General features: G+C 40.0%; 1 protein-coding gene across 1 annotated transcript; it reads right to left on the minus strand.

Annotated features, from left to right (window-relative positions):
• Positions 1 to 340: 340 nt before the first annotated feature.
• Positions 341 to 3,698, minus strand: LOC307080334 (aerolysin-like protein). The gene is made up of 3 exons (XM_079743001.1): positions 3,671 to 3,698; positions 1,937 to 2,429; positions 341 to 920 (listed from the first exon to the last, which is right to left on the minus strand). The coding sequence occupies exons 2-3, from the start codon at positions 2,417 to 2,419 to the stop codon at positions 450 to 452; spliced, it is 954 nt and encodes a 317-aa protein (XP_079599127.1). The 5' UTR covers positions 2,420 to 2,429; positions 3,671 to 3,698; the 3' UTR covers positions 341 to 449.
• Positions 3,699 to 12,641: the final 8,943 nt, after the last annotated feature.

Here is a 12,641-nt window from a genome sequence, read left to right on the forward strand (position 1 = left end):
CTTTGCGGTAAAAATGGCTCTCCTGTTGACGTCGTCCTGTCAGTGCGGCTCTCCTGAAAAAAATAGTGAATACCACTGATTTAGAGCATTACCTGTCCCACAATTACTGAAGCCATTCAACATAAACCTCAACTTTTAAAGCAATTAGCATCTGACTGGAATTGTGCAGAAAGGTATTATCTTTCTAGGCTGTTGGAATGGAAAACTAAATTATTAACAGCATATAGAATATTTGAACTGAATGATCATTTACTAAACTGAAACGTTAAATAATGGGATCAGCTGGACTCATTTTCATATTTTGTTTTACAAACTCTAAGGATGGACATGGAAACACAAGCAGGTTTATGATAATGATTTATTATCTGTGACAGTCACACTGCATTAGCAATCAAACCAATGTTATGCAATCAATATTAAAACTGTGCACAGTAAGATGTTGATGCATCTTATTCGACATTCTTCACATAATCTGACTCAGTGGTTTTTACAGTCACTGCAGTGTAAGCCACACCATTGTAGTTGCCGGTGGATTGGAAGAGCAGCTCGCTGCCATTCAGGCATGTGATCTTCACTGTGGCCGAGTAGGGGAGGTTGATGACTGCCCGTCCCACTGACGCCTCAACGCTCACGGCCTTTCCTGGTGGGACCGTCACATTGACCTCATCTGATTCGGTTATGGTCTGTGAGGAGGTCATTGAGGAGGTCTGCTCCGCTCCCACGGTCACGCTAAACCCACCAGTCACCTCCGCCACTTTCGGGATCCCTGCTGTAACAGACATGCTGACGGTGGACTCAATCTTGAAGGTGGTGCTCCAGGTGTTAGACTTGGTCACAGATCTGCTGTACGTAAATTTATGCTCTAGATCCGCAGTACCGCCATTTCCCCAATGCAAAGATTTTATATATTCTTTGTTTACCTACATTAAACAACACAGACAGAAAAACACAAAAAATATGTATATAGTTCGGGCAACACACAAGATAGTGCTTGAACAGAATATAATAGTACAGAAAATATCAACTTATTTATTTAGTCTTAGACTTTAACACTTTATTAATCCCACGGGGGAGAAATTCAAAAGATATACGTGCTGCCACTATTTTATTGACCTAATGTAATTAAGCAAAATAAAAAATACCCATATCAAATGATAATGTTAATACGGTGGACAGCACTCATCAAGTTGTCCTTCATGGAAGGCAAAGTGGGCCAACAAGCATTTGATCAGAACAAATCTTTCTTCAGTCTTCTTCAAAAAAAGCACCTTGTAACAACTGCTGATATAAAAAGGGCTTTATAAAATACATTTGATTAATATATAAGGGTAATCGCAGAGTCGCTCACCAGCTTCCGCAAAAGACTCAAAACTCACCTGTTCAGAGTTCATCTCGAGTCTGCATAGAAACCAATGCACAGCCACCATTGAATGTTGTACGTCCTGGCACTTGTACATTGCACTTATTCAAGGTACTTAATTGTGTAGAATCTACAGTAGCTGCTATCGTTGCTTTACACGGGGAATGGGTTAGCCTAGCGATTGTAATACTTGCACTTGGTTCTATGAACATCTTTACTGTACCGACAGCGATATATTGTTTCACTTCTTATGACAAATGTACTTATTGTAACAAATGCACTCATTGTAAATCGCTTTGGATAAAAGCGTCTGCTAAATGCCCTAAATGTAAATGTAAATGTAATCTGCCCTATGAAAGATAGGTATAAGACATGCTTTTGTTAGTGATAGAAAAGAGGAAGAATACGTGCCAATTTCTGTCCGGGATACAACCTACGACAAAAAGGTGCTATTCATGCATACAAATTATCCCACTTCAATGGGTTAATAAAGAAACACTTGTTAATTGAAATGCGTTGGCCCACTTATCCTGCCATATTCTCAGACTAAGGTCTTCTACAAATAGCAGCACTCACCTGGGGTGTGTACACAGCCAGGCTGGGATAGGTCATGTCGGTTAGCACAGACGACTTGATGGCATTGATGAAGAGGAATCCCATAGAGTCGATGTCTGAGCCAGCCCTCCCCTCCAACCCCAGGCAGACTCCAGACCCCACGTCGATAGAGTACTCTGTCTTCAGGCCCCAGCTAGTCATGTACTGGAAGAACTCGCGATTAGAGCTCGTCCAGAACCTGATGCCACCCAGACGTGTTCCGGCACCGTTCCCCCACAGGGACAGCTTGGTGATGCGCTCGCCAAGTTCGAACGTAAACTCAGTGAAAGTGACTGCTTTTCCAAAGGTCTCCACACGCCCATCGGTCAGTTCTGCCCGCACAGCTTTGATCTGCCAGCCGCCCACTGCCACTCCAATCTTCTTGAGGGTGGCACCATTGTCAAGGCCAGTGAAATAAAATGGACCGCCTCCCTGTCCACCGATGACTTCCAGTGTAGTCGCCATGTTTAATAACCTGAAACAGAAATGTACATCAATTTATTCATGCATCCTCCAAATGCTAGACAAAAGATGCAGACATTTCAAACTGTAAAAGGAAATCAAAGAACAAGATTCAAGGCAGAAAACGTATGGACGACCAAAGCTGGCGTTGTATACATATAAAAGAATACGTTATAATAAGTTTTTTTTTTCTTTTAAAGAAAGTAAGACTAAGTGGATTATTATTATGAAATATTTGTCACAACATAACCTTTCTCAATAATGCAATGTTATTTAATTACTCACCAATTGCCTTAATTATTTCTTAATGGTGATTGTCAGGTGCATTTCTGAATTATCCAGGATATTAAATTATTTAAAAATGGGGGTCATGGGAAAGGAAATGGACATTCTGCAATATATACTGTCTATAGTATATATATATATATATATATATATATATACTGTATGAAGTATATACAATATATATAGCAGCATTATGCCCCACCTAGAATTTTTTTCACCAGCTGCCATTGCACATATTTATGTAAATGTATACTATTAAAAGGAGTACAACAGACAGCGCCGACACAGAATGACATTTGATTGGTCTGCCCCTCCTCTCCACGCATAGACTTCACTAGTCCCGTCTCCGGCTCAAACACTCAAACGTCTAAGGGAAATAACATGGAGTTTGCAAATGCAAACTGCACCATGTGTGATCAATTCAAATGTTAAAATGTAAAACTCATTAACTCATTAATGATTAATGTTCTAATTTTTTATATAAATTCAATCAAGTCAATTTTAATCACCATTTTAGAAAGTGGGCCTATGGGGATTCCGTTGTGACATCATATAGCATTATGGGTGTAGGAGACACATCTTTCAAAGTTTAGCTATACTACTCTGTGAATCGATACGTCGAGGCGACACACAACGCACATCTTCACAAGGTTCACGACTGCGTCGAAGCGTCTGCGGGGTCACAGAGTTTAGATAAATGGAAGAGCGTTACAGAACTTTACTGTCGTGTCCCCTCACAAGCCCACAATGCAGCTCTTCGTTAGGTGGTCTGCCGCGGCCCATTGGCTATCCCGCACCCAGCCCCCCCCCCTCTAAATATCTCTGTATTATTTGTGATTTATTTAAACTGCGGCACACTTACACCTTTCTATGCACTTTCCACAATCCTAATAAAAAATGAAAAATAAACCTAATTTAAAAAAAGTTAAAGTCAATGATAAGTCTTTCAACGGCATATAAACTACTTACCAATCAGTGTGTTCCTGTCCTTGCCAAATGACCAGTATACGGTAAGAGAAGTGTTTTTATAGATAATGTCGATGGTATTCGGAAACGCCCACAACCTTTTTGCCAAGCCTTTTGCCCTTTTGCCCTTTTGCAGAGCCACACCCGCCGGTGGCAGCGCGCCAATAAGATAAATAGTGGATGTATAGAACTATATTGCTATTTATTGTGTTCATTTATTCATTACTGGGAACTGCAAACTAAATTGTCCACTGCATTTTCTATACAGAAGTTATGCTCGGAAATACTGCACTGGCATCAGAAAAGGCCATCTAAGCATCAAGCAAACCCCTGGCTTGGTGGCTCTCAAGGAATCCCATGAATTGTCCCCACATTTCAAAGAAATATTTCATTTTCCCCTTGGAGGCATATGTCAATTTTTCTAAAGCTAAACAGTTGGAGAGACTTTTGAGCCAATGACTCACTGTCGGAGTCTCCATACTTTTCCATGTGACTGCTATGCAGTGTTTAGCTAGTAGGGAGCAAAGAATAACATTTTTTTTGTTCAGACTTGTCATCTTTAAATCTTTGGAAGTACTCAAAGGAGAAAAATGCGGGGGCGGACAGGCAACACAGTGAAAAGATGCAGTGAAACAATATTCCCTCTTCAAGACCACATTTAATACATAAATCTGGGTTATTGTCATCAAAGCGATGTAACAGAGAGGGAGTTATGTATGTACGCATGATCCATTTAAACTGTAATAGTTTATATCTGGTGTTAATAGTCTGGGTTTGTGCATCATGGCAAACTCTCTCCCATTCATCCTCAGCAATCTCTACATCCAAATCTCTAGACCAGGCCAATATACTTTTATCTGATGATTCTTTAGATTCATTCACAAGGATCTTTTATATCAAGTAGACCTGTCCACGTCCGTCAAGAACAGCCTTTTCGAGACTAGACAAAGGTTGTCTATAGGGGGACTGTTTGAGTGCTGTCAAAATATAACTCCCTACAAAATATAATGTTTTAAAGGGATATTATAAATTGTTTTCAAATCATCAAAGCTATAAAGCAGATCATTCTCATTATACATATCCATAACTTTACTAATCCCTCTCTCCGCCCACAATTTAAAGCCAAGGTAATTTTTGCCTGGAGAAAATCTGCAGTTTCCCCAAATCGGTGTAAAGCCTGATATATCTGGTTCTATTTTAAAGTAAGATTGAATTTTATACCAGACTTGTAAAGTCTGTAGCTAACTACTAACAGGCATATATATTTGGACATGACTACACGTGAGTTCCCAGTGTTCGGCTTAATCCAGAACTGCCAAACGTATCCTTCTTCTTCTACTTGGCACAGAACAATGCCCTAGGCTATGACACTGACCTCGAGTGGTCACTACCTATCATTACCTCTCCCCCTTTAAAGATGTTGCCCTTATTATTTCACATGAACTTCTAGTGTCTAGTAAACATTTAAAGCTTCTGTATCAGGGATGTAAATTAACACCCGCCACACGCCATTGGCGGGTGGATTTGTATGGTGGCGGGTGGATTGTGTCACTTCGCCCGCCACTGTGTCGGGTAATACTTTCAAGTCAGGTCCGTTCAAATTTGCATATTTAATACATTCGTCATACGGCGCTGCACAGTTCCACAACCATTACTGTCAACATCCGGCCCCCTTCTTCTTCTACGCCTCTTTTGCTGAACTGCGACTGTCAACATCCGGGATAATATACCGGTAACCATAGAGATAATATGCCGGTATCAACATTCGGTATATTTTTAATAAGAGATGGCAAACATCGGACAGTGGGCAACACCGTGACCGGCTGGTGTTTGACGGGACGAGCCAGACAATGTTCTGTGCTCTCTGTCGTAAACATGCTTCGGATGGCCACAGGTCCAATAGTTTAGTGAGTGGGACACAAAACCTAAAATTGAAAGCCGTGAAGGACCACGAGTCCTCAAAAAGTCACCTTCACGTTTTGAAAATTGCCAAGGGAAAATCAGCGCCCGACCCCACGACAGCGATGAGGACGCTTGTAGCCTCAAAACAGCCCAGCTTGAGTAGCTAGTAATAGCTTGAAAATACTATCTTAGGGGTAGTATTATTGAGGAGATATTCAGGGTACAAATGTTCACACATACGGCCCATCAGGAGAATATCAGGACTTACACGTGTGTCTGAAAGCAGCTAGTGTGTGAGCATTTGATTACATCATAAAATATGACAATTTATGGTAACAAGGGTAATTATTCAATGGAAAGTGTAGTATACTATGCATGCAAATCAATTATTGAATAGCTTTTACTGTTATTCAGGGATGAAAAGTGCATTGACATTTCAAAATGCAAGGCAACTACTATTGGTTAGTTGAAAAATAATAATCATCATTGTGATTAAACATCTCTTCCAGTGTCCTGGCCAAGACAGGCAGCAGTAGCTTACAGTCACACATAGCATACACACAAAACATAAGAAAATTAAAACAACTAAAACAGTCCACAGGGGGAAGGGGGGATATCAATATCGCCATTTGGGGAGGCTCAAGGAGGAGGGCAATATTACGTTTGAGCAACAAAGTGTAGTCTTGTGGTGGACTCTGTAGACATAATTCACCATACTGTGTAAGTGATATGTTTTCGATCTGTGTTTTAGGGACACTGTCTCTTTAAGAATCACGTGACTTCTGTGTTGATATGCCGGTCGGTGCGATGTTTGAATTTAACCGTTTTTATATGACTAAATGAACGACTCGCCGTTGGTTGTCGAGGTGAGAAATTGTCTCTTCCCTCATTTTATCGCAATATCTACAGTCTATAGACAGAACGTGTTACTTGGTAGTATGTCGACGTGTTTAAAAACATAACGTTTTAAACAAGTTATGTTTGCACAATGATGCCCTTTGTCAAGACAACTGGTACTAATGTTGCCTTAGATTGGATCAACAAGATCATGATTGTACTTGGTTCTAGGGCTGCACGATAAATCGTTATAAAATCGCGATCTTGATTCACCCCCGTGTCGATTTAAGTTTTAAATTAATCGATTTATTCAATTCTTTTTTTTTTATGAGCCGAGTCCAACTGACAAACGCGACTTTCTTCTGTGAGTTTAAAACATAGGTCCATGGTTTAAAAGCACTCCCAAGCGCTCTCTCCCTTCTAGGTTCTGAGAAGGGCTTCACCCTCAGCCAATGACGAAGCGCCTTTTAGTCACGTGTTTCACTCATGGAGCAGCAGAGAGCGCAGCAGTTCGGAAAGATAGTGCGACTGCGAGTGCGACAAGAGATGAACAGTGAAGACAAAATGGATTTTGATGATGAGGACCCAGCTACTAGTGGCGAGAATCAGCCAACCCCTCAGACACAAAAGGAACTCGTTCCAAAAAAAAGCTCGCATTCGGTGGTGTGGAAGTATTTCGGCTGTAGTATTTGTATTTGTTTTCGGCAAAACAACGAGGGTCAGTCTAAAGGGATTTGCAAGGCATGCTTTGCAATCATTGCGGCACCGCAAAGTAACACCACAAATCTATACCAGCACCTCAATCGTCACCACAAAGTGCAATATGATGAAGCTGTACAAGGCAAGAAAAAGTCTGAAAGTCGTCCAACATTAACAACACAGACATCCATTACTGACACCTTGCACAAGGCAACCCCATACCCACATAACTCCAGTAGGAGTAAGGAAGTAACGGACGGAATTGCTTACCATCTAGCAAAGGATATGATTATCGATATGGTGAAGTTTAATCTTAATCTGGTGGGGGCAAAATACATCTGTATATCTACCGTTGTCTGTGTTGGTGAAGAAATACCTATGCATTCCAGCTACCAGCTCACCTTCTGAGCGGCTGTTCAGTACAGCGGGCAACATTGTGACATGCCACTGTGCATAACTAAAGCCAGAGCATGTGGACAGACTTGTGTTTCTTGCCAGGAATCTTTAAGTGCCATGTTCAGGGTCACATATAGGGTCATATGAGAGGCCCATGTTCCAAAGAAAGGATTTGTGTTTTATTTACGCTTATTTATGTTAAAGTTGGTTCAGTATACTCGTTTTTGATACTGCACCTTTTTGTTGTCATGGTTCATGTGTGCAATAAAAAAAAAAGAAAAAGAAAAGGTTTTTTTTATTTGTGAGAAAAAAATCGTGACAGAAAATCGTGATATCGATTCTAAGCAAAAAAATCGTGATTCACATTTTTCCCTGAATCGTGCAGCCCTACTTGATTCCATATGTTTTTTCTGCCTCTGCAGTTGAGCAGGAAATAGAATAGTGATTTTACTCCGCTGCAACGACTTACGGGGGGAAACCCCTGAAATGTTTCAAAAGACAATCAGGGATACACACAGTGTATAAAATACAGTCTTCTTAGTCGTATCTATCCATTTAACTGGCTATGCTCATTTGCAATGCTCAAATAAAAATAGACAAAACAGACAAAACTAAAATGCTTAATGCTCACCAGTTGGTTGACCTCAAAAGTGTTTGCTTTTGCTATTGGCAAACTAAAATGCCCTATTGTCACATTGAAGCCAAAAGGTGTGGTGTGAGAGAAGTTTGAATGTGTTCAGACATGTTGCTTTTCCACCGAAGTCAATGAAAGCACATTACGCCATCCATCCCACGCAACAGATACTCTGTACCTGCAAAAAAAAAAAAAAAACTTCTTTACTCCTTTACTTTAGTCTCCTTTACTAAATGGCTGTTTTTAAGTCTTGGGCTTGAAATTAAAGTCTCAAGCTTGATAGTAAAAAGTTCAAATCATTCTATATCCCTGCAAAAGCAGCAATACGTTTAAAGTTGCTTTGTTGTTTTGAATAACAATGCAAAAAACAAAAAATGCCTACAATGATTTTATCAAAGCTCAAATCTGACCAAATGTTTTCTTTCCAGTCTCTGAAGAGAGTCTCGTGTAAGTCCAGTCTATCAGCAGGGAGTCCTAGTCAAGTCTATCAGCAGGGACACACACACACACACACACACACACACGCACACACACACACACACACACACAGTGATGGAAAATCTACATGTTTTTGTTTTTCTTTATGAACTTAGGTTTTGTTTACTATTCCATCTATGTTCTTGCCATCTTGCTCTCCTTCAGGGTCGTCTAAAATGTAAACCTTTGTGGTAGTTGATGTAATCTGTTCTCTCTATCTGTTCCCGTGTTATCTTCCTTTGGTTTGGGCCTGTTCCTCAACCCTCTGGGGAGCGTCGGGAAACAAAGGGTTACATGGCACGGCCGCGACCCCTTATTTATGACATCCTGAGGAAATTCAATCAATAGATTACCATCTGGTTAACAAAGGCTTTTGGTTTATTGGGGGACAGCTGCCATGAAGAACCCAATCTAAGTGTATAAGAACACCTGACTTTAGCCACTCAGCGGACTTCTCCTTGCGAACCTTTAGAAAAGTGAAGTGAGACGCAGGGCGAACTCCCATCTGAGGCCTCAGATTATTGTATTGTATGCTTGAGTTGAGCAAGATGTTCTATGTATTTTCATATGTTATTCTGTGATATACTACATGTATAATTGTGTGTTACAATGAAACTGTTTCCAATGTTTCCTGATCAAATTCCCCAGAGTCAGCTTATAGAGCAGGGGTCTTCAATGAGTTTTGCTATAGGGTCCGTTTAGAGATCAACAACATGATGGGGGCCACAATATAAGGTGCCCAGATTTCTGAGACAAAATCCGGGGACATTTTCGGTTCAGAGGCGTAAAAACCTCCAAATCATGTAGTGTTTTTTTCTTTGAAAAACTAAAACGGGGACACTGCCGTTACCATTCATAAAGCAGTTTCTCTCACCCCATTTCTCCATAATTGCAAAGGAATTGATGAACAATTCGTTTTTTTCTCTGATCCAAGTAGCTGAAATCAAGAACATCCATAAAATCAGCTGTAATAAACAGGGATCAGCCAGACACTTCACCCAAACAAAGGCCTCCTCCTTACACCATATGATTTTCACAAGATTTAGAGAAGACTTTTAAATGGAAAATGCCACAGTTCATGTTGAATGACAAATTGAGGGTATATGGTTTTAAAAAATACTAGAGTTTTCGCAGGCGTTGCATGCGTTCAACCTCTAGTTGTAATTAAACCCATAGCAATAATGTGGAAACCCCAGTCGATAATCTAACAAATTTCTGAGCGCATAATATAATAACATTTTGCCTATAATTTCAACGTATAACATTCGTTTACCAACAAATGACTCTTAAAAGCAGTGCCAACATTTTAATATTTTCAACCATTTAGCCATCAAAAGGCAACAGGCTGATTATCATTTAGGGGGCCACTCAATGACATGCAGAACCGTCATCAACAAGACCACTGAAGTGGTGTGAAAAATACCAACTTTCTACTCCTCATTCACATATAAGGTAATTTACATTTCTTACAGAGAAAATACTACCTCAGGGGTAGTATTATTCAGCAGATTTTCAGGGTACAAATGTTCACACAACGGCACATCAGGAGAATATCAGGACATACACGTGTGTCTGTAAGCAGCTAGTGTGTGAGCATTTGATTACATCATAACATTTGACAATTTATGGTAACAAGGGTAATTATTCAATGGAAAGTGTAGTATACTATGCATGCAAATCAATTATTGAATAGCTTTTACTGTTACTCAGGGATGAAAAGTGCATTGACATTTTAAAATGCAAGGCAACTACTATTGGTTAGTTGAAAAATAATAATCATCATTGTGATTAAACATCTCTTCCAGTGTCCTGGCCAAGACAGGCAGCAGTAGCTTACAGTCACACATAGCATACACACAAAACATAAGAATAATAAAACAACTAAAACAGGCCGCAGGGGGAAGGGGGGATATCAATATCGCCATTTGGGGAGGCTCAAGGAGGAGGGTAATATTAAGTTTGAGCAACAAAGTGTAGTCTTGTGGTGGACTCTATAGACATAATTCACCATACTGTGTTATTGATATGTTTTCGATCTGTGTTTTAGGGACACTGTCTCTTTAAGAATCACGTGACTTCTGTGTTGATATGCCGGTCTGTGCGATGTTTGAATTTAACCGTTTTTATATGACTAAATGAACGACTCGCCGTTGCTTGTCGAGGTGAGAAATTGTCTCTTCCCTTATTTTATCGCAATATCTACAATCTATAGACAGAACGTGTTACTTTTTAGTTTGTCGACGTGTTTAAAAACATAACGTTTTAAACAAGTTATGTTTGCACAATGATGCCCGTTGTCAAGACAACTGGTACAAATGTTGCCTTAGATTGGATTAACAAGATCATGGTTGTACTTGGTTCCATATGTTTTTTCTGCCTCTGCAGTTGAGCAGGAAATAGAATAGTGATTTTACTCTGCTGCAACGACTTACGGGGGGAAACCCCTGAAATGTTTCAAAAGACAATCAGGGATACACACAGTGTATAAAATACAGTCTTCTTAGTCGTATCTATCCATTTAACTGGCTATGCTCATTTGCAATGCTCAAATAAAAATAGACAAAACAGACAAAACTAAAATGCTTAATGCTCACCAGTTGGTTGACCTCAAAAGTGTTTGCTTTTGCTATTGGCAAACTAAAATGCCCTATTGTCACATTGAAGCCAAAAGGTGTGGTGTGAGAGAAGTTTGAATGTGTTCAGACATGTTGCTTTTCCACCGAAGTCAATGAGAAGCACATTACGCCATCCATCCCACGCAACAGATACTCTGTACCTGCAAAAAAAAAGAAAAACTTCTTTACTCCTTTACTTTAGTCTCCTTTACTAAATGGCTGTTTTTAAGTCTTGGGCTTGAAATTAAAGTCTCAAGCTTGATAGTAAAAAGTTCAAATCATTCTATATCCCTGCAAAAGCAGCAATACGTTTAAAGTTGCGTTGTTGTTTTGAATAACAATGCAAAAAACAAAAAATGCCTACAATGATTTTATCAAAGCTCAAATCTGACCAAATGTTTTCTTTCCAGTCTCTGAAGAGAGTCTTGTGTAAGTCCAGTCTATCAGCAGTGAGTCCTAGTCAAGTCTATCAGCAGGGACACACACACACACACACACACACACACACGCACACACACACACACACACACAGTGATGGAAAATCTACATGTTGTTGTTTTTCTTTATGAACTTAGGTTTTGTTTACTATTCCGTCTATGTTCTTGCCATCTTGCTCTCCTTCAGGGTCGTCTAAAATGTAAACCTTTGTGGTTGTTGATGTAATCTGTTCTCTCTATCTGTTCCTGTGTTATCTTCCTTTGGTTTGGGCCTGTTCCTCAACCCTCTGGGGAGCGTCGGGAAACAAAGGGTTACATGGCACGGCCGCGACCCCTTATTTATGACATCCTGAGGAAATTCAATCAATAGATTACCATCTGGTTAACAAAGGCTTTTGGTTTATTGGGGGACAGCTGCCATGAAGAACCCAATCTAAGTGTATAAGAACACCTGACTTTAGCCACTCAGCGGACTTCTCCTTGCGAACCTTTAGAAAAGTGAAGTGAGACGCAGGGCGAACTCCCATCTGAGGCCTCAGATTATTGTATTGTATGCTCGAGTTGAGCAAGATGTTCTATGTATTTTCATATGTTATTCTGTGATATACTACATGTATAATTGTGTGTTATAATGAAACTGTTTCCAATGTTTCCTGATCAAATTCCCCAGAGTCAGCTTATAGAGCAGGGGTCTTCAATGAGTTTTGCTATAGGGTCCGTTTAGAGATCAACAACATGATGGGGGCCACAATATAAGGTGACCAGATTTCTGAGACAAAATCCGGGGACATTTTCGGTTCAGAGGCGTAAAAACCTCCAAATCATGTAGTGTTTTTTTCTTTGAAAAACTAAAACGGGGACACTGCCGTTACCATTCATAAAGCAGTTTCTCTCACCCCATTTCTCCTAAATTTCAAAGGAATTGATGAACAATTCGTTTTTTTCTCTGATCCAAGTAGCTGAAATCAAGAACATCC

The sequence above is a fragment of the Pollachius pollachius genome, assembly GCF_949987615.1.
Source record: "Pollachius pollachius genome assembly, chromosome: 9".
Classification (NCBI taxonomy): Eukaryota; Metazoa; Chordata; class Actinopteri; order Gadiformes; family Gadidae; genus Pollachius; species Pollachius pollachius.